Source organism: Sphaeramia orbicularis, chromosome 15 (genome assembly GCF_902148855.1).
Source record: "Sphaeramia orbicularis chromosome 15, fSphaOr1.1, whole genome shotgun sequence".
NCBI classification, from domain to species: domain Eukaryota; kingdom Metazoa; phylum Chordata; class Actinopteri; order Kurtiformes; family Apogonidae; genus Sphaeramia; species Sphaeramia orbicularis.
In genome coordinates this window covers 24,137,822-24,161,274 of record NC_043971.1, presented here as the reverse complement: position 1 = coordinate 24,161,274, position 23,453 = coordinate 24,137,822, and the positions used below count along the sequence as shown (strand labels likewise).

Below are 23,453 nucleotides of genomic sequence, written 5' to 3'. Positions count from 1 at the left end.
GATTTTCTGTATATTCTATATCTACGTGGATTTACGTCACGCTTTAAAGCCGACTGGCTTGGCTCGTCACTCTCCTCCTGTTGGACTGGTTGGGTTAGCAACGATAGTTCAGCCGTCTGACACACAACCTTAGCAGCCTGGTCTTGTTTATCGTTGCTTACAGCTAGATTGCATGATCAACTGGTCCAGTCTGGCTTCAGTACCTGGGTCAGGGTGGATCAGCGGACTCTGATTCGATTCGGAAATTACTTGACAAGCATTAGGTAGCCGCCACCTGTTATTTGCCACACTGAGGGGCTAACTGAGCTAGCGTTACCACCAGTACAACGCTTGACGGCTAGCTCACATAAGCTAATTGTGATAGTTTCTGTCCCTGCTACGTATCATACTAAGGTAAGATGGTTTTCTGTTTTATAACACCGCTGTCTTTATCTGCGTGTTTAGTGGATGTTTTCCACAGTTGCGGGCGCTAACAGTTAGCTTCTTGCTCTTAAACTTCAAGAGAGTGCTCAGAACAATAAGCAAGTAAACACATTCCGTTGTTCCAATTTGACTGGCGTTCATGTTAACTGGTTAAGTTTGTCTCCTTATAAACAAAACCCAGATGTTATGAACCATGTATATACAACGAACCTGCGCTTCTGACATCTGGATTTCATTTATATATTGCAAAGCAACCATAAACAATGAACATGATCGCTAGTTAAATTGGATCACCGGTACCACGCCGTTAAGCTAACAGATACCAGCACAAGTTTCTATTGCTAATGGAAACAAAACAGCAGAAATGCTAGCCAAGTTTGCTATAAGTGGTTTGTGTTGCTGTAGATTTCCTATAAACAGAAACCAATAACGATTCTAGTGTCGTTTTAACATGATGTACTGATTAATTTATTATGTGTCACAGTCGAGCCATAAGCCCTAGATTAAGTTCGCAGCTGGCCCTCACTGCCAGAGGAACAAGCTGTTTGGTCTATGATCACAGAACGAATCAATAACAAGGTGTCACAACAACAATGTTTCAGACTGTGTACTGTTTGGGTCCTTTAAAGGCACATTGTTTGGTGTTGTTTACTTTGATGGAAATATACTTGTTCGCATGTTGAACGAGTAAACTAAATAAATGAATTATTAAAATCGAGCTATGGCGTTTTACCCAGACCGGTATTTTGACATACCAGTAAACTAGATCAGGACTCACAGCTATCACAAGCTATTAGGCAACACTGCATCGAGAATGTACTGAGAGCGGGTTAAGCTGTGCTACATCCGCAGACATGGGCTTTGTCATGAACCGATAACCAGTCACAGGTTGGCTTTGACAGCTAATAGTCTGAGGGTTTCCTTGTACATTGCATATGAAGGGATAAAACCTGTCTGATAGACGTAGTGTTTTGTTTTGGGTTTTTTTTTTATCCATGAACCTTAGTGAGGTTGAATCACACTGATGAATAATAATGCTTTGCCTTTCAGTCTGACATTTTGCTTCTCATATTGAGATTGCACAAGACAAGAAAGGAAAAGCCTTAAATGCTTAACAAGCACTTTTGCTTGCCCTTTAAGATAGATAGATAGATAGATAGATAGATAGATAGATAGATAGATAGATAGATAGATAGATAGATAGATATTATGAAAATCTAAAATAGTTTATTTTAAATAGATACTGTATAATATATATTAACTGAAACTTTGTTGTAAGTAAGTTGTATGAAGGTGAATAGTAATTTGCTAGTGATGCATATGTACACACAAGACTAAGCCTCTCATTGATTTAGGTACAAGCACTAAATGCTTTCTATTTTTACATTCATAAGTCTGTGGTCTGTCAGGATTCAATATATTCCGAAAGGCCTTCCTTCGTCGTGAAACAAAAAAGACTACGTCATTGTAATTACATGAAAACATATTGTATCTTGTATTGTTTTCTGTTGCAGGCAAATTTTTTGAAACACACATTGTCTTGTACTCTTCCTTTGAATCCAACAGACAATTAAATTGAAAGTATTACCCTAATTTCTTGTTCCTGTAATAGTTGGCTACTACTATTCACTATAATGATATAATGATATCCAACTACTGTCACATTTATGTCATGACACTTACAATAAATTGCTGTTCTTCTGCACATGATTATCTGTGGGCAAGAGAGGAGAGTTTGACTCAGCTTTTTTTTTTTTTGTCTTGTGTGGTCATGATTTTACATACTTTTTGTGACATGATTGTGAAACCAAACACCAAAGTACTGCCATTACTGTAATCTGTGTTGATAATCAAAGCTCAGGCACTGAGCAGCTGAATTAGCATAGTCAATGATTAATAGACTAATACACACCATGCTAATATGTGCAGTCTGTGTTATCAGTCACCCATACTCTTGGATTTAAGACAAGAAACTGTTGTGAAGCAGAATGCATATTTTCATGCAGTTAATGTAAAACACATATATGCTACTTATTAGACTGATCTGTAGTGGATGAACCAAAAGCAGATTAGTAGGTCAAGAGTTAATACTGGTATTGGGGGAAAAAAAATCAGCACTTCCAGAAACAAAGTATATCTGATATAATAGGCTAGTTTGTTAAACAACCTATGTGAACTGATTATCTGCTCTATTTCTTGTTTGAAGTAAGAGTCAGCATTTATTACTTCACATACATGTACTGTTTTATTACAGTCGGACAAACATATATGAAAGTCTACAACAGCCAAGAGTAGTCAACACCTTCTTCTTAGAATGCACACTTGTTCTTTGTAGTTCTACACTGCTTGCTAATAATCTTTTCTTTGCTAAAAGTTAAAGTAAATATTTGATGTTAAATTTTATTTACAGTAGAATGTAAAATAGTCAAACAAAACCAGTTACTAGTCCAACTCATCTGTGTATCTCCGGTTGGGTGGTGTTACGTTATTGACAGTAAATGTTATGCAGCATTTTAAATGACTGGCAGCACTGTTCTTAACCTGCTGCAGTGTTTCCTCTGTAATTTTCTAAACAGCTCTGTTGCTCATCAGATGTCAGTTCTGTTTAAAGGGGATGTTATACTGCTAAAAAATCTTTGTGATTGTTATAAAATAACTACTTCTACAGCAGCTGGGCTGAATCTAAATTCTAAATGGATTCAGGGGAAAAAGAGGCATCAGCCTCTTTCACCTGAAGAAGAAAACCTTTCACATAAAAAAACTCACAACAAAAATAGAGGCATCCACAATGTCCTAAATTGGGGTGAGGTAGCTAATAAGAGTCACTGTGGTCAGAGAGTATTAGTGTTGTGCATTTTCAGTTTCTAGTCTCTTATGGATTGAGATGGAGCGTAAGCCTTGCATCTATTTTATCCTCATGTAATGAACACTGCAGCTGCCTGCACTGATGCAGTTAGGCCTTATTGTATGACTATTTCTTTTCATTTGTCCTCTGGCAGACGTTTTGTTGCTGTAGGGTTCGTCTGAAATATAATATATTGCAGACAAATAGATACACCCATTATTTAGTCTAATTAAGCTGGTGAGCAAACAGCAGATTCACTCGAGACTGACTTTCCAATTAACAACCACCGGATTTATTCCATCCAGAATCTGTGTTCGGCTGATGGTAACATAGCAACCAGCATCAGGTGAAAAGGTAGTGTAGTATGTCTGTGCTGCTGAGTCATGCAGTGATCAGAGCTGATGAAGATCTGAGTCAACATTAGACGTAATGCTGTAGCTACAGACTCTGAAATTCAGTTTTTTTTTTTCACCTGCAAATCTCAGTACAGTTTAAGATGAGACTGACTTCAGCAAATTTCAAATTGATGGGAAATATTTGAGGCACTGTTTATTGTCAGGTCTGGAGTTGTAACTGAAATATAATATCTTTGTCATCTTCCCAGACTATTGCTAATGTATCTGATGCATTTTAACTTTAAGCACTGATGGGTGATATATTAGTACAGTGTTTTTAATTTTCACCGTATCACAGTTATTTGAAATAATTCTGATTATTTCTGTTAGTAGTGGTGGTGCTTGGGACAAAGGAGAGTCTATTCTTTCATGTTGCACCACACTTTCACCCAGGCTGTAACACTTGTATAAGAACACCTGGTGAACACAATGTCTAATTTTATCATTAATACCACACATTTACCATTGTATGACTGTGGCTCCTTTACTGGCATGATCTTGTTGCATCTCATTCTTCTGCTGTGAGTTCAGTGCACACCTGGCACTCCAGCAGTTTGTTTTGATGAGGTTTGGTACCTTGTTCCAATATTTTAGGAATGTACTTTGTCTGTTTAGATCATATCATAGCTGCAGTGTTCAACTTTTATTAACAGTGAACAGAAATCATATTTTTTTATGTTTCAACTTGTATGCCAGTAAATATCTCTTCATAAGAAGGTGTATAATTAAATGATTATTAGACCCATGCTGCAGTGGTGGCGTAAAGTTATAATAAAAATAATAATACTGTGAGCTGTTATGTGTATGACAATTGTCAACTCATGTATTCTAGACTTGATACAATATGAATTTTTCTTAAGTGCATACGATACAACACGGCAATATTAATCTAAAAATCACTATACATGAAATTAAAATCCTTCTGACTGTGGAAGTCAGAAATCCAAATAATCCCACTGGCACAGAAAAAATAATATTGTGCCAGCCAGAAACTGTAAAAAATGCTGATATAATTTTTGGGTCATACTGCACAACATTATTAGATTATTTTATTCGTACTTCTCAAATATTGACTGATGCAATGTATTTTAAAGATGGTATATACCACTTAATATGATAAGCAATAATACTTGACCTCCTCTGGTATTGATTAACGACGCAAGTGAGCTTACCGTACTGAAAGTAATGGTATCTGCTGCAGTTTAAGAAGTTGCTGTAAGAAGGTGATTTTGATGTGTTTTAAGTCCTTTTTAAGAACATTGACAGAATGTTAAACAGTGTGAACTGCTGCAGTGTTGCTGAAAGCACAGGGGGGTATGTTGTGTCCTCCTTGGGTTGAGACCGGTCCATTTGAACCCTCTGGACTCTATCGACTTATTGTTCGGCTCTGGCTGCGTCCCTCTCCAGTGAGGTCACAGCATTCCAGGGAGCAGATAAATGAGTTAGTGTTAGGGCAGATGAGCAGCATCGTGAATGCTGGTAATAGTGGGTCGAAGGGCACAAGTAAAGCAGTGCGGGACACTCGCCTGCGCTCACCAGAACACCTACGCCTCTCCTATGATGAGGCTGTCCTTCCACAAGCAGTTTGTTCTGTCTGTGAGAAATATTGAACCGTCAGTGTGTGTGATCTCTCAAAGCCTATATGCAGAGTGGAACTGTGGGATATGACAACATTCTGAATAGGTCATTTCCTATTCCAGACAATTGGACAGATCATGATACAGCACATTTTCTAAATGGTTGGGAATTTCTAAGTTTTGCTACATATTAATATATAAAAATAAGTTGGTAAATAGAGAACACTTTTCAAATATAGGCCTAAAATATGAAAAACATATTGTCTGCTATAACAGTAGAATGAAGTGTAACAGCAAAAAATTACACACCTAACATAAATATTGGTACATATGCCTAAACTAAGTACCTTAAAGGTTTAAACTATAGCAGCAAACAAATATACTTAGCAAACCAAACAGTCCTGCATCCATGTCGTGTGGAAGAATGTAGTGTCCAAATGTAGAAATATGTTGCTGTAAAGAATGCAGTTACATAAACATGTAATAAATAAAATAAAAAGTGGTGTTTTTCTGTTGACACACAATGTACATCTACATTGTATCACAATAATAATTTGATTTTTTTTTTTTTTTTTCATGTTTGGCTTTATATCATAAATATCAACTGTATTTCTCTTTCTTTTATGACTTTTAGCTGTAATTTGAAGTAGTGATATGAAATTAAGTTTTTTTTTTCCCAATGAAAAGTGTCTCTATGGTTATGAATTGGAATTACTGGACAGACACTGTTTTATATTTTATTTTTAAAGCCTGTTTCCTGAATTGCAGCATTTGTGTCTGAGTTGACAGATCTTGAAGTATTGGATAAGCCTGTACATACATGTGTTTCTGGTGTTTTTGCGTGCTGTATGCTGCTACTTGGTAACCAGACCAATTTTTTTTAGCAGCTAAAATTATGAAATCATGAAAATATTTAGATGTGTTTTGTATAAAATTGTATATTATTAAATACTATAGTTACATTTTTTCTTTTTTTTCTTTTTCTTATCTCACATCTCTTACTAAAATGCCATTATAGACTTAAGGTATTGGAAGCTATAGATGCAAAAGGAGAGTGAACACACATTTTACACTTTGATAGAAGCTTAATAAAAACATCTTGCTTAAATTCAGCTCACAGTTCAACTATGCATCACTGGTCCTTAACACTGCAGACAAGGAACAGAAAGTGTATAATAGGTTAGAACAAACAAGTTGTCACGCAAGTGGTCAAAACCATGAGCAGAACATGTGACTGATGATAAGTGATGTCAGGCTCAGTAGAAAAGGTTTCATTTTTTCTTTTACTGTTTCAGTCAATGCGTGTTTGTTAGTGCACTGTTGGATGCAACCATTTAAGATCCATCTCTGGTGTCGTTCCTTTTCAGCTTTTCAGCATGCTACAGTGAGTGATGTTACAAGCTTTGATATTAATAATGGCGTTCTCGGCGGCGCAAGGATGCTCCAATTCGGAGAGTTGTCCGACAACGCTGCCTCCGCCAACCAATGGCTCAAAGGATTACTGCTACACTGCCCGAATTCGCAGCACTGTGCTGCAGGGCTTGCCCTTCGGAGGGGTGCCTACTGTCCTTGCCCTTGACTTCATGTGCTTCTTGGTAAGTCCATTTTTTATTCAAACACAGTGGTTAGGTACTACATCTGAAGGGCACATTCATCATTCTATAGTCCTAGCCATGATGCAGTATAAATCCTACAATGTTTTCAATCGTCTCAAAATTATTCCTAACATATAATGCCAGTATTTAGGATCCCTCAAGTAGATTATGTAGCACGCGTTGAATAAGTCTGTGTTATGTACATAAAAGCACTCGAATTCTTGTTTATTTTGTGTCTTCTAGGGCCTGCTGTTTGTGTTTTCCTTCTTACGAAAAGTAGCATGGGACTACGGGCGCCTTGCTCTGGTAACTGATGCTGACAGGTAAGTTTTAAACATCTACAGTGAAATGCACAGACTAGAAGATCCAGTAACAAGCTTTTCCAGTTGATTTGTTGCATTGGACATGAAGATCAAACACACACTATCATTGTGAAATGACTTGTGGTTTGATTTTGTTGTGATAATGACATGCTTTTCCCTAATGCATGCAATAACTGCTGGTAATACTTATAGTTGTACAGTAACTATACCTTTTAGGAACAATTTTATTCCCTAATATAATGAATGTATATTTTCTGATGTTTCAATTTCAGGTTTTGGTACATTGTGATAACACTCAGTTTCATCCCCATTCCTAGCAACAGTGTTTCTCTTCTTGTAAAGGGTGAAAGAACTTCCAGCATTGTCTTTACAAAGACATTTGACACTTGATTTCTTGATATCCACAGTCACTGGACTAGAGTATAAATTATTAAAGTGTGAAATGGTCTCTAGTGTAAGACAGCATTGCCTTTTATACAGCCATCGTGGCAGACGAACAGTTATGAACTTGTCAGACTTCAATATACTTTCCCTTTAGCCAAAAAAGTGTGAGATCAGAAGAGTCCAGACACTAAACCCTGCCTTGTCAGCATTCAGATGTTAACATCTCACATGCCTCTGGCAATGGCAGGTGATCCATATTGATTTAACAGTATTAAATTTAGTCATAGCTTACATCATGTTGCCTTTTAAGGTGGACTGAAATGAAGAAGAAAGAAAACAATAAGCTATTATTAGCTTAAGGTTCCAGGGGCCTGTCTCATGTAGCAAGTTAAATACATGGACGTGTTGTCATCAAGTGGTCATGAGCGCTGTCAAGTAAAGGGATTAAGTTAGTATCGGATGACAGATCATGAACATGGCCAGGTTTACAACTACATGCTTCTTAGCAGAAGAACAAACCATAACCCTGAACAAATCTAAAGAATTAAGAAGGTTAAATGTACTAAAAGCATCAAAGATGCTGCAAGCCAGGAGAGAAAGCTGACAAAGCACTGTAGACTGTGGGAATGAGTAAGTTAATATTCTTATCAATATCACATGGCATGAGTACATCTGACTATAATTACAATTGGGTATTCTATTAAATGAATGTATTGATTAAATGTACAAGTGTAGTTTTATTCTTAAAGATTTAACATTTTACTGATAAACAGCTTTGGAGAGAATAAAAATTAATACAAAAACACAAATCTTCAGCTTACTGTCAAACTTTATAAGATCAGTAATTCCATTGCTGATTATATATCACTATATAAAGAAAAGCAAAGGGTTTAGATGTTGCGTAACTCCTTTTCTTTCAAACAACAAATTAAATAAGCAAGTGGTGCCAGGCACAACAAACCCCGCCCCTCGCACGTATTGTAGCTTATTTTGGCATTGATCCAACTGATGTCATCATGTCTACACATGTGCTGATGTCAGCATATCAATTGCTTCTATATATGTGCGAACTTTGAAGTAAATTGAAGCAAAATATATGTCTTTATAGACATTTGAAATTTCGTCCATTGTAAGTAAATGGGAGAAAAAAAAAGATTTAAAAGATTCATAAAAAATTTGACTCACATCTGTTCTGGGTCACTGGCAATCTATAAACCAAATTTGGTATGAATTCAGCTAAGAGTTTTGCTGCTAGAGTGTTAACAAACAAACAAACCGAACCAAAAACAATGCCCTTTGCCTCCCCTTCGGGAGGCAGGGTAATAAATACATTTTTAATACATGCACCAATGTCCATCGAACCTCCTTCTAGGAAAATTGATAGGTCAGTAGACAAGGCTTTTATGCATTTTTGTTTGGACCAGGTTAGGCATTCAATGCAAGTATGCATGGCGAAAACAAACCACCTTTGTGATGCTGAAAGCCCAGGGTTAAACATAAATTGCTTCACTACCCCATAATGCTGCTTCACGATACAGGTCCCAGGTCTCTTTAAAGCCACTGCCTCCATCTAAGCCCCATCGACTGAAGTTAACTGCTCTCATAAGATGACTTGTGGCTCAGTAATTTGGGATAATTTGAGACTCTTGTCTACCCTAAAAGCAGCAAGAGAGACGTCCATCAATAATGACCGATTCCATTCTTGGTCTTTAAATTGCTTCATCATGAGGTTAAACAAAAGGGCTCATCAAGTTAGGGAGAGAGGAAGATCAGATGACACTTTAGAGCTCTTCGACTGTGAACCCTTGAAATTACTTGACACAATGCTCCATCACCTACATCCCCCTGCTGTGTTTGTGTGATGTTGCAGCTTCACTATTTTTGCAGCTGCATGTGAGCAGAGAATAAGGTTCCAGCATGAAGGGAGGGGGTGGCAGCATGGGTTACTTTTGTAACAGACAGGAACTTTGTTGTCTCATGACACCTAAAAGTGCTGACTTCAGATTAGTGTCTGTTTTTTGACGTCCTTTTTTTGTCTGTGGAAACTTGACGTCTGTCCCAGTGATGTAAGTCATGAGTCTCAACTCAAGGCTGAAATGGTCATCAGAGCATAATTGCATTTATATGGCTAGATTATGTATACTACTATGAATGGAGGTCTTCATTAGTATGCCTGTGCTGTAATATGCCTCTCCAGTTTTTCTGTGAACCAGAAGCTGTACTGGCCAACAGGGTCATTTCCTCTTAACTAAGCTGAATGGCTTTGTTTTGCTTCTCTTTTCTCCAGAAGAATGGATCAGCGCTACAGTCGCCTAGATGATCGGGAATAGTATGTTTTCTCTCCATATTGTAGACTCTCTGCCTTTTCTTCTCCTTTTCCCTTTTCTGTAGTTAACGTAACTCATAACATTTGTCCACTCTGCCCAGGCCTCTATGGGTTTCATGCTGTTTTTCACTTCATGCTTAAATGTTTTTTTCCCTCTGTCTCAGGGCGTTTTCCTGTTCCAGGCACCTAATTATTCTTCCTCTCCTTGTCACTCTTATACTTCTGCTCTTGGGTGTCCCTGTCCTCTTCCACAATCCTAATCAGATCTGTGTTTGCTAATCTGTGTATTGACCTCTTTATGAAGCGTGGACTTCTTCTGTGTGAGCGCACCGCATGAGCCACACAGGCAGGATGCTTACAGGGAGAGGTAATGCTTCCATGATCTGTGGTTGTACATAGGCAGGTCTTAACATGGTGCACCTACAGTACACTCTCTGTTATAGACAAGATTAGCATTTCTAACTTATAACAAGAATGTGGGAGCGGAGGACTGTTGATGGATTACAGCCGCAGGCTCTCTCCTCATTCCATTAGATATCTCTTAGAGCTGTGGGTGATGTCATCCTTTCATGTAGTATTAAACACTGAGCCACCACAGGAGTTCCAGCAAAGCCTGTGTCCTGTCTACTGTAAACTGACATGATTCACTTTCTTACAATCAGTCTCTCTAAAACCAAATCATGCCTGGAACTGTTTTTTTCACCTGTGTGCACTGTTGTGTCTCATTCACATGTCCACAAAGTTGCTACCGCCAGCCCAACTTTGTACATTGAGTTTCCCTCTAATAATGGCAAACAAATGTTTTCGTGTCATTCTAAATTGAATATGTATTTATGTTCGATGGATAAAAGATGGCATATGCTTACTTCTAAATACTCATAAAAGCAACTTCCTTCAAATATGCAAAAAATAATATTTACTGTCATTTGTTTCCATATCTATGACATATTCAGTTGCAGCCTTCAGCTGTGTGTCCCAGACACTTTTAGGGGGCCCACTTTTTAAAAACAACAACTTGTCATAACCCAGTCCAAATAGGTGTTATCAATAAATAAGAGAATGCACTGTATCTATGAATTTGTGCATAAATGAATGTGGCCATCTTTACTGTCATTTCATCTTATCAATAAGTAGGTAAATCAGCCATTTTAAAGACATATATGCTTGATAAATCACACAGTTAATATGACATATGCTTATAAAGGCATGCACTTTAAAACTGCGGAAAAATCAGCATTTAGGCTGGGGTAATAGTCTATCTCATTGTTATGACTTCACTCCTTCAGTAAACATTAAACTTTATAGCTGAGAAGAAATTAGTGTATTTAGATAGGAGTCAGCAGGGCTTTGTTTTTTCCTCTCGTTAGTAAAACTGAATGTGCACTAATCTTTCATACTTGATTTAACAGGAAGTACAATTATCAGAGCTACGTTCAACACTATCAAAAACATGTAGATGAATTTGTCCTTCAAAATAAAATCCCCATCCCACCTGTTGTTTATGACCTAGCCTTTGGGAACTGGAACTGGGCCTTGGTATTGAAATGACACTGTGGGTGTCAGTTATTTAGTGTTGCTTGTATAATATCCACTGCTTCACAACCTCACACTGAAAATAGACTTACTGCGCAAAGTTTGACTCGTGCCTCAGACGTACCTCGCATGCAGGTTGTGTCCATAATTAAATGTGTTTACACATAAATCCACATACATCCACAGGTGAAGTAGACAGTGTGTCCCAGGCACATTAATGATACTTGAGACTTCATTATATTCAAGGGGAACTATGGCTCTGCTGGACAATCACTGTCAATCAGCCTCTTGATATCAATCAGTTTCTCTCTTTTCCTTTGTGTAAATCCTCATTGTCTGTAGAGCTTTGCTATCTAACTTTTAGTAACCTTTCCTCTGACAGTGATGACATATATAAAATGTGTAAATACGCCCTCTACTCCTAACACTGCATGGAATGTGGCTGCAGAGACTGTTCCTGTTCCGATCCCCGTCACTTGTTTTTGGGTTCCAGTGAAGGAACAGGACCAAATCTCTTCAGCCCATTTCAGGGCATCTGTGTATATGTGTGTGCATTGTTGTCAACTTTTCCATGCTGATGGTAATTCCAGTGTGATGAGACACAAAAACTAACATCCTCTTGTGGTACATGGTGATACTGGATTGTTGTGTAACATCATGTGCATACTATGTTGTGTTTTCAGTGTGGCCTCAGCGATGACATCAGAAACACCTGAACGGTATGAGCGTCTTACCTCAGTTTCGAGCTCAGTTGACATTGAGCAGAGAGACACTGTAAGTGTACCATTTGTTTTCTTATCTGAAATATTACATGTGTGCTAAATAAAAGTGTTCTGACACCATCAGCGGCTCTTCTTCTCTTCTGTCCTAGGGCTTCTGCTCATGGCTAACAGCAATCTTCCGCATTAAGTGAGTGAAAGCATTTTAGAAATGAGAAACATTTGGTAAAACTGACTTAGTAGTCCTTGAGGAATGAATAGAATGTATTTCTGGTTGCATATCAAGTCGCTCTTAAGTAAATGACCTTGTTATTATGTTAACTCTGTAGAGATGAGGAGATAAGGGAGAAGTGTGGCGAGGATGCAGTGCATTACTTGTCCTTCCAGCGCCACATCATTGGCCTTCTGGTCGTGGTCGGAGTACTGTCTGTGGGCATCATTCTGCCTGTTAACTTCTCGGGGAACCTACTTGGTAAGATAATCCACATTTTATATGAAATACAATATATGTCTAGGTTGATTTTTTTTTTTTTTTTTTTTTTTCCACTTTTGAATTTATTCCTTTTTCTCTGTTTTTGTCTCTCCTTTCCTCTGAAACAGAAATTTTCCGAAAACCTCTGACAAAATATAAACAGAAATGTATTATTGAACTCATGCTTACACATAAAACATAAAGAGGAGACCATGTAAATATTTAGTAAGTATTATGTGGATAGGGGAAAGTGCACCAAAGTGTACGTTTTTCTTTTTTCACCTGTGACAAAAGAAATGCACTGGAACTTAAATGCTATATTCCAACTTTTACTTCCTTGTTGCCTTATTCGAGTACAGTACAAAATAAATGACCTGTCATAAAAATACTTGTTCCCTTTTCTTTCTCTGTATCTTTTGTATGCTTCTCCCTTCTGAAAGAATGCTTTTCACCTGGTGTGCTTTAACTCAAATTACTGGAAAAAATGTCAACATAATTCTCAACTAGCTCCAACTATATTTCACCGTCCTTCCTGTCTTGTGTATAGTATAAGGGTAACCTGCCAAACAAGTAATTGTCTTCTTCCTTGTATTTTTTCCTCCATAGAAAACAACGCCTATAGTTTTGGGCGAACCACTATAGCAAATTTGGATGCAGAGTGAGTAATAGTCTTTCAATTTTTTTCATGTTTATCTTACTTTAAAACCTTTACAGCACTGTTACCTAACCATTTTTCACTTTTTCTTTTTCCCAGTAATACACTACTATGGCTGCACACTACTTTTGCATTCCTTTACCTGTTACTGACTGTGTACAGCATGAGACGCCACACCTCAAAGATGCACTACAAAGAGGATGACCTGGTAGGTGTTTTCAGCTCACTCAGCTACACTCATTAAGGCCTAGTTTTCTACTCACTTCCTTGTCTTTATTTTCTCACAGGTGAAACGCACTTTATTTGTGAATGGAGTTTCGAAATATGCAGAGGAGTGGGATATAAAGCAACACTTTGAGTAAGAACTATTTGTGTCTCAAACCAACTATTAACATCTCACAATGCTTAATATTGTCTCCTTATAAAAATATACACAACATGTCAGGAAGCCATGCAGTAACTCCATTAAAGTGTATGAGAGCCATGCCTTTTCCTGTTAAAAAGGAAATATCTTGTCCTGGTCCTTGTGGTTGGGATCAGACAATGGCAGGTCTATATGTGTAATTGTCCATAATAGAAGCCAGATGAGCAGGATTATGCAAGTCATGCGTCAAAATGGTGTAGGTCCTAGAAGAGGATGTCCTACTTGGCTAAATAGCATTAAGCTAAAATCATCTCTGCTTTTGCACTAAAAGATTGCTATCCTTGAATTAGAAAAACAGTGGAAAAAAAGAGCAGCATTTGCAGTCCTGGTTTTGAGTGTTTCTCGTAAAGGCAATTATGTGGTAGAGTTTAACCCAGCCACACTTTTACAGCTTTCTTCTCTTCTATGCTAGATTTTACCAGAACCTCTTATGGCTCTGATAGTGTTTTGCATCCAATCTCACCTCACCACTTGTATGTTTTACTGGTGCTTGGTAGTAACGTGTTCTCCTGCTGAAAATAGATTTGTAAGACAAAATGCAAACTATTTAATTCTTTTTTAAAGTATTTAATTTAACATAGATTAGAAAAGAGTGTCCTATCCCTAACAATATGTACTGTTACATACATTATTTTGTTCTCCGGAATATGTGAGCACTGTAAGACTACATTATTTATTTCCCATTTTTTTCTGTTCCACTTCTTTTATAGGCAAGCTTATGAAAACTGTGTCGTTCTGGAAGCTCGTATCTGTTACAATGTGGCCAGGCTGATGTATCTAAATTCAGAAAGGTAAATAAAATAACAACACCAACTATTATTGTGTGCTTGTGTCAGTGAAATAGTTCGTCTTCAGTGTGACACAACATATATTTTGTATACAGGAAGAAAACAGAGCGCAGCAAGAAATTCTTCATTGACCTGCAAACCAAGGAGCATGTTACCACCATGGTTAACCCAAAGCCCTGTGGACACCTTTGCTGTTGCATCATCAAAGGCTGTGAGCAGGTCAGAAACTCACAACTGACACTCTGATGGCATCGTAATCTGACATTGTGGATATAGACAATATTTTGAGGTAATATAGATAAATTAGCTATTCTTTTTCCCATCATAGTAAAGCAAATCCACAGGTTCAGTATTTCTTTGTATTTTGTCGTCTATATTGTTGGTTACTTCTTTCATCTCTGCTCCTTATATTAACATTATGTATATGACTGCTTGAAAGTGCAATTCCTTTTGATTTCTGCAACAGTAACAATGGCAGTTCTTTGTATAAACATAGCTTTCAACATCACATGACACATGGTAAATGGTTGGATGAGAAAACATTTTTGTGAAGCAAAATTAGCCGTAATCTTATTATGCATTAAAAGTCAGTACAATGGTGATCTTTTAATGCTTAATAAGATTATGGATGTAGTAAATGTTTTCTGACACTATAGACCTGAGTGTGTGTTATGTATTTTTAATGTCATTTACTTACTTATCAACAAAGCACAGTGGATATGACTTTGAACGTGTCAGTATGACTACATATATGTTAAATCATTATATAAATCTTTAAAATACAAATGACTTTAGTCTGATGACAAAACTAAAACATGCATATAAGAATTATCCCAAAGGGTTAAAATGATCCCAGATTAACTAAACAAAACTGAAGCCAAGAGTAACACTGCGTTTCCCATTCAGTGAGTTAAGTCTCTTTTATAGGCATTACATCCAGAAAGGCAAATTATTGGCTTCAGCGTCTGTATCAATGTTTTAAGTGTCATTCATGGACATTGAACAAATGGGCAAAGGAGTTAACCACATGTAGGAATAACTGATAATACGCACAATACACGGGCTCTGATGAGATGTCGGTGTCTATCACAGGAAGAAGCAGTGAGCTACTACACCAAGTTGGAAGCAAAACTCAAAGAAGAGTACAAAAAGGAGAGAGACAAGGTTAACAGCAAACCTTTAGGAATGGCCTTTGTCACCTTCCAAAATGAGTCCATAACTGCACTGTAAGTACATTTACCCTCAGTAAAATGCGGATCTTATCTTACATAAGATAAGATAAAACAACTCTGTACGAATCTGTCAGTTTGTTATGACAGATGTCACTGTAACACCTCTTCTTTGTTTGGATGGACATTTCCTCCCAGGATCTTGAAAGACTTCAACGCTTGCAAGTGTCAGGGCTGCCAGTGTCGCCGGGAACCCAAGAGTTCAAATTTCAGCACAAAGCTCCACACACACAACTGGACTGTCAGCTATGCTCCTCATCCACAGAATGTCTACTGGTAAGAACACACATGAGTCACAATGTCTGTCAATACAAAGGAATCGTTTCATACCTGACTGAGTCCATACGAAATGGCGACAAAAGAGAATGTGATTTTAGTCATTTCTAGATGTGAAGAAAAGAAGAGAGTATGGAAAAATTATTGTAAAGCTTCAGTTACTAGTTTCAATTTCATAATAATTTACATAAAGGGTACATGTTAGGTTATAGAAAAAAAGGAAAGGAAAAAAGCAGTTTAAAAAAGAAAAGTCGTGGTATGTGTTCTCAAATGTCAAATCTGATCTGAAATTTTACCCAGAAATGTGAACCTGAGAAACTATTGGATTTTTAAACGACATGTGTGGGAACATTTTGTATACTTTTTCATTCTATTATGCAGTTTTGTCAGACTTTATTCCACTTTCTCACTCCAAATGATGAAGCAGATTTTGAGCTTGAGTGTCAGTTTACTGGCCAGCTGTGTCCATAACTGCGGGTCATCTCCCAGTGTCAATCTAACCGCTACATAACCTGGATCCCACAGGGAGCATCTGTCAGTGGGAGGATTCTCCTGGTGGATCCGCTGCTTGATCATCAACTGTGTCCTTTTCCTCCTCCTCTTCTTCCTCACAACCCCAGCCATTATCATCTCCACCATGGACAAGTTCAACGTCACCAAACCAGTCGAGTACCTGAATGTGAGTGCCTCCATTAGTCTCATGTTATGTTGAACTGACAATCAGCAGAAATGCTTTTTCAGATATATGATTTTTTTTAAATTAACTGAATATTGATGAGAGCTGTATGTAGAGAAAATACGTTTTAATACCATTTAAGTCGAAGCCTTCAAAAATCACTTAAGCTACAGAGGCACAGGAGTTTACTGCTCAGACACTTGACACTAAATGTCCTTGTCTCTTTGTTCTGTCCTCCAGAATCCAATCATCACCCAGTTCTTCCCCACCCTCCTCCTGTGGTCCTTCTCTGCTTTACTTCCTACAATTGTCTACTACTCTGCATTCTTTGAGGCCCATTGGACACGGTACTATTTGAACTCTTCCTCTTAAAGCAGATTAAGATGTTCAACTCTGTTGTACCAGATTTTTCTAAATTAAGGTAACTTGACCATGTTGCCACTGTGTGTATATATTTTTTTAAACCTGCAGGTCAGGAGAAAACAGAACCACAATGCATAAATGCTACACTTTCTTGATCTTCATGGTTCTGTTGCTGCCCTCTCTAGGACTCAGCAGGTATTACAGGGGTTTTTGCCCCAGTCCCGCAAAACAATACAGCGTAAAGATTTACAATGATCATTCTTTACCTCATACTGCTTTTGTTTCTATTTGTAGCTTGGACGTTTTCTTCCGCTGGCTTTTTGACAAAAGATTTTTGGCAGATGCTAAAGTGAGATTTGAGTAAGTAGCAGAATTTATTCATTATATTACAACATGAATTTCATTACGGTACATTGGCCTCTTGGTCACCGCATTTTTTTTTTTTTTCGATGATTGTGCCTTTTACTCAGAAATGTTTTCCAGTTGTTGTTTTTGTTGGTAGTGAATTTTCTATTTTTCTTCAGGTGTGTATTCCTTCCTGACAATGGAGCCTTCTTTGTGAATTATGTCATTGCGTCTGCGTTTATTGGTAATGCCATGGACCTGCTGAGGATCCCTGGTCTACTCATGTATATGATCCGCCTCTGCCTGGCGAGATCAGCCGCTGAGAGGAGGAACGTCAAGAGGGTTAGTGTGCCCTCTACTTACTCAACTACAGTTACTCATGAATCTATATTAGGTATTTTAATTTAAATGCTGGGGTTGATTTATCTCTTGCATAAACATATACTGTACTGACTCACTGCACTTGAGCCAAGACTGTAAAGATACATAATAAATGGGAATTGCATTATTAGTGAGTGATACAGCCAAAATCTTCTATCACTGTAAATATAATTTCATTTTAGTTGAATTTTATGTTACTCTACAGTAATTGTTTAGTAAATTCAGTTAAGAAATGGTTTGAAACAATTATGTAAATCATTATTTCCAGTGTGTGATTTCTTTTTTTTTTTTATTTGAATCTTCCATACAAATGTTTTCTGTCTTGAATTACCAAGTTCTGTGTCACATCCTTTCTCTTACATGTTCCAACAACCTGTGTCCATGTGCAAGACAGCAAAGTACCCAATTGACAAACAGCATGAAATAGATTTTCATTTTTTTCCCCCTGTATTTGTTTCCCCACAGCATCAGGCCTATGAGTTCCAGTTTGGGGCAGCATATGCATGGATGATGTGTGTTTTCACTGTGGTTATGACCTACAGCATCACTTGCCCAATCATCGTTCCATTTGGTGAGTTCTGCCTCTTATCTTGTCACTGCTGGGATACTGTTTCACATCAAGATAGTGTGCTGATTAGATGACTCAAAGAGAAGCGGGCAGAGGGAGCAAACAGTGCCTCTGTTCATTATCCAGATGCTTATCAGCAGGCCTGATGGGATTACATCCACTGACTGTCATACTCCCCTTTCCTATTTAGGGCTAATGTACATGCTGCTGAAACACTTAGCAGACAGATACAACATGTACTACGCCTATCTGCCATCCAAACTGGACAAGAAAATCCACTCTGGAGCTGTTAACCAAGTAGTGGCCGCTCCCATCCTCTGTCTCTTCTGGCTACTTTTCTTCTCCACTGTTCGCTCGGGTAAGAAGAGAACTCCCTCTACAGGCTGCTACTGTCCTAACACATAACATACTGTACCTATTCACAGTGTATTTGTATTTTTGGTCTTACAGTCGCAGAAAAAATTATCAGACCACCCTTGTTTTTGTCAATTTCTTGGTCATTTTAATGCCTGGTACAACTAAAGGTACATTTGTTTAGACAAGTATAATGATAACAAAAATAGCTCATAAGAGTTTAATTTAAGAGCTGATTTTTTTTAGCCATTTTCTATGGTTTTCTTGATAATAACCAAAATCACTTAAGTTCTTACATCAATATCTATGGCATTGTACTGCCAAAAACAGTGCTTTTAGGCATTCTTTTCTGTCTGTTTTAGTCACATGATACACACAGGCGTTAGTACTTGATTGCATAACCATTGTTTTTGATGACTTTTGATGGTCTAATAATTTTTTCCTGCGACTGTATGTATGATAAAGTACAGGCACGTGCTAAATGGTGTACCATCACTTTGTTTTTCCACAGGTTTTTCTGCAGCAACATCCATGTTCACCTTTGTAGTTTTGATCATCACAATCATTATCTGCCTCTCTCATGTCTGTTTTGGACATTTTAAGTATCTCAGTGCTCACAATTACAAGGTAACAAACTAATACCACCTCAGTTTTTTAATATCCTAAATTTCACAAGTTTTCCAGATTGGCCATGTATTCACTTTCTCTGTGTGCTTTTGCCCCAGATTGACACCCAGGAGGTGGATGGGTCGGATGAGCGTCCAACATCTGCTGCTGCTACCACGAAGGCAGCAGTAAGTATTTAGCTCTGTTTATTATTAACACAATAGATCTGCATCCATCCAGTTGACTTTTATTAGAGCTTTAAATTTTTCCATGAGGAGAGTGAATGTATCAATACCTCTGGTACCCATGTTAGCTTCTGGTTTTATATTTTATTGGCTTCCTTCTATTCTGCTAAACAAGATTCAACAAACTGCCATTAAGCTGGAATGAAACTTCCTCTGACTTTAACAGTAAAACAATACACTGGACAAAGAGGTTCTAAGGTTTAGATGGCTGGGGTATTATCAGGGTCACGGGCTTATTAGGGGATACCTATGAAAAAACTCTGGCACCACATACTGTAGTTAAATTCAAAAATCTGTTTATATTCATTTTTGCATTTTCCCTAAGTTTATGGAAGACTTGGGCTCAAGCGGAAAGGACAAAACTTCCTAAAGAACAATGTCAACTACAAACCACTAAAACTAACTGATCTGGTCAAAATCATTTAGTTTTGATGCTCTTCTCATTTAGGTTTCACAATAATTTGGCTTTAATACTGAAAACTGCTTTAGCGTTGTACCTAAGCTTACCCCTGGAAATATAGGGGGAGTCTTTAACACCCATAACCACAACATTCTGTAATGTAATGAGAAGATATTCTAAAATATACATTAGCTACATACAAGTTCAGATACCACTCCAAGTCTTAGTATCTCTGTTAGCAATCAAAACTGAGTTAAATATCAACCATTAATCTGCATTCTCCTCTTATTGTCTTCCCTGCAGCAGATGTACATTGCTCAGGTACTTCAAGACCCAAATTCAGAAGAGAACGGTTCAGGCAGCGGCGAGGATGATGGCCAAGGGTCCTCGCAGGACGAGGAAATAATCAATGTTGAAAATGGCCTGAATGAGGACTTCCAGTCTGGTGAGGACAGTCTCATTGATAATGAAGTGCGACACTGATATTATCTGGAACAGAAGTTTAACGTAAGGAGTGCACTGAATATATGAATTCAACTAAGAACTGAAACAACAGTTCTCCAAAGCATCTCAACCTCCATCGAGGGACTTTACACTAATGTAAGCACATTGTCTACTAAGGATTAAATGGATTGTCACTCAAGGACTCCTGCATTTCCTTCACTGGGTCTCTTCAAAGCCACATCTACTGAGTACATTCAGATGGAATCTACTCTGACAATGCAAGGGCAGCAACATCGTTCTCATCCTAATATAACTGAGGTCCACGCCATGGACCCATGAAAGAAAGACACTAATGCACAAATAAAGAATTGTTTGCCTTGTTTCTTAGGGAGAAGTGATATTCTGTCTGTATTCTCTATTTCCTTAACATTATTGCACTTGAAAGAGGGGACCTGTCCTATAAGCTCGACTTTCACTACGGTACTGTAGTACGGCATGCCTTCAATATCAAGGGATGGAGGAGTTTTCCTATAATCCTTTGCCAGGATCCCTAACTGTCTGCACTAGATGCTTCAGCTGAATAAGCAGCTTTTGAGAGAGGAGTTTTCTACACCAGCAAATAGCTGTGCAGACATGATGGTCCCAAAATGGTTCTTCCAATTCCATAGAAGCCTTTCAACAAAGCAACAAAAATAATTATTGCTACTAACACTCCTGGACGCTTTAACACTGTACAGCTAGAAAACTCTGTATTTGTAAAATAACCTTTGTTGAAATGGTATTTATTTGTAGGCATGGAATTTTAAATGCTATTAAGCTTGATATAACCTTAAACTGTGGAAGAAGATATCTCGGCACACTACACTGATCTTTTTGAGTTCAGTCACTGTACCTTTGATGGGACTGCTGTTGGACTGCTGCTCCCCCACTAGGGGTCCTCCTTGTGCAGACGCTGCAGAAGGACCGGAAGCTAAGATCCTACTGGTTCTTTTGTAGTGGCCAGATATTGAGGAGGAAGGCCTCTTGGGTTTTCTTGGTCATTTTCAGATGATTCGCATTGTAACTGTTCTCTCTGTCTGTGTTTTTATATGTATTTCTTTCTCTGTGGGTTTACATCTTTATGTAGAGTTTTCACACTTGAAATTCAGTACAGGTGGCTACTCATATCTCAGTAATCGAGGTAATCCATGTCCTGGCTTTCAGTTATCTGTCTTGTTCTCCTCATGTTTTTGTAGGCACTTAATCCTGTGTTTAGTAGCCGGTCTTAAGCTCCAGTGGTCGTAGAGCATTGTTACAGTTTTCATTAGCCAGTACTCAATCCTGCGCTTTAGGTTAACTGAAATTATGCACTTTTTCTGACAACATATCAAATTTTAGACCAGGTTGCACAAGTTAGTTGAGCAGTTTTATCAGTGGATGAGGTTCAGACTCACTGTTTGTCTATACATTATGTTGCCTCATTAGTTTTTATGAAGTAATTCTTGATCCCCACAAAACTGCACATTCCATTTGCCGACCTAGTAACAACCCCAGAAAGCCTCTGCTAGAGCAATAGAAATAATGTCTACTGAACACTGCAGACCTGCTGTGCACCATAGCACCAATATTGATTGTAAAACAGGTGGATTAAATGTCTAAAGTATTATCTTTTCTGCCTCATCTACATGAAGCAGCTTCTTTTTTGTATCAGGAATAGATTCATACCAATACTTGCACCAAGTAACGAATTATGATGTGAAATGTAGAGCCAATACTGTTATGATCTTACTCAGGATTCCTCATGTTTCATTTTTCTATAATTTCCTTTTTTAGTTGATTCAACGCTGAGTTTCCCCATTAACCATAAATAAGATTGTTGGTAAAGTAAGGCAAATCATTGCAGACACAGTACCACTACGCCCAGTCACCATTGAACAGTTATTGTTGAAAATGTCATAAATGATGATGAATTGACCAGCTGCTTCGAGAACCACTGTGGGAAATGTGCACTAATCCTACAGTCACTTATATGATTGACAGAAAAGGGCATGCCCCCGTGGCTATGACGACAATGGTGAAACTCAGTCTATTATCTGTCCATGCGTATATTGGTAGCGTTTATTGGTACCATATATGGGTGTATCATTGTGGTACTAGCAAGAGAATCATTCAGCACCATTGAGTCTGGCGCTCTTCAAGTCATGATTAGGTGATTTTATTTTTTTATACCTCTTAATTTTTATACCTCTCAAGATGAGGTCTTGATATCTCTGAATGTTTCATGTCAAATAACACAGTTCTGCTCTGAGGGAAATACTTGCTAACAAATCTCAACTAACATCTACAGATTTTAAAACGCTGAATGTAGGTTAATCCCACAATTTTTGGTCATATTAAAGTGTCTAATGTAAGGATTGCTCAGTTGTGAATTCAAAGTTTTAGAATTTAACAAAACTTACTGGTGTCCAGTCCCATGTCATGGCATTTCATTTGGGTACAGATCTGTCAGGTTGCAATGATCTCCTGTAGTATTTGGTTGTTTCAAACCCTGCTATCATTGCATTTATTCAAGTACATGATGTATCATTTTCTTTTAGTTTCTCTTCATAGAATCTGTATTGACAGCAGGACTCGATAGAAAAGAATGGATTGTTTCCTGTAAACAGTCAAGCACTCTCCTATAGAAGTCCTCAGTTTGTACAATGTATTCAGAATGGATAGTCAGACTCTGCGTCTAAAGTCTGTGCACAGTTAGAATGTGTTTTGTGTGCTTTCTATGCCCTTTTTTTAGTTTTACATTGTTGCTAGATAGGAAGAGTAACACTAGCAGATTTAGCATTTGACATTTGTCATTTGATCATTCTTTCCAAAGGGCCGTCTGTATGACAGATACATGTACCTTCTGTACATATCTGTACTCTCCCCTCAGCTCTTTGAACAATAAATCTGTATTTAATCAAGTCTGACAACTACAAGAGTCTGGATTTCTATTAAACTTTTCTCCTTTTATGTTGCATGTACATATACTCCTTACTATGCAAAGCCAAGTTGTTATACACCATTAATTAACATTGGGCAAAATGTTGTTTTTTTACTTATTTTAATTTTTGCAATATTCATTGTAGTTT

The 23,453-nt window shown here is 37.7% G+C and overlaps 1 protein-coding gene across 4 annotated transcripts; it reads left to right on the top strand.

Moving 5' to 3' along the window:
- The first annotated feature begins 65 nt into the window (after nucleotides 1-65).
- LOC115434188 (CSC1-like protein 2) lies at nucleotides 66-23,291 on the top strand. 4 transcript variants are annotated; one of them, XM_030155966.1, is made up of 25 exons: nucleotides 66-393; nucleotides 6,608-6,835; nucleotides 7,079-7,158; nucleotides 9,830-9,871; nucleotides 10,173-10,235; nucleotides 12,085-12,175; nucleotides 12,273-12,310; nucleotides 12,450-12,592; nucleotides 13,199-13,250; nucleotides 13,347-13,455; nucleotides 13,535-13,605; nucleotides 14,382-14,462; nucleotides 14,555-14,678; nucleotides 15,552-15,685; nucleotides 15,827-15,964; nucleotides 16,490-16,643; nucleotides 16,881-16,987; nucleotides 17,112-17,198; nucleotides 17,298-17,363; nucleotides 17,528-17,690; nucleotides 18,195-18,300; nucleotides 18,488-18,655; nucleotides 19,163-19,278; nucleotides 19,377-19,445; nucleotides 20,206-23,291. In XM_030155966.1, the coding sequence occupies exons 2-25, from the start codon at nucleotides 6,632-6,634 to the stop codon at nucleotides 20,383-20,385; spliced, it is 2,586 nt and encodes an 861-aa protein (XP_030011826.1). In that variant the 5' UTR covers nucleotides 66-393; nucleotides 6,608-6,631; the 3' UTR covers nucleotides 20,386-23,291. The 4 variants fall into 4 exon arrangements, with proteins under 4 accessions (XP_030011826.1, XP_030011827.1, XP_030011828.1 ...); XM_030155967.1 differs by lacking the exon at nucleotides 9,830-9,871; XM_030155968.1 differs by lacking the exon at nucleotides 10,173-10,235.
- Nucleotides 23,292-23,453: the final 162 nt, after the last annotated feature.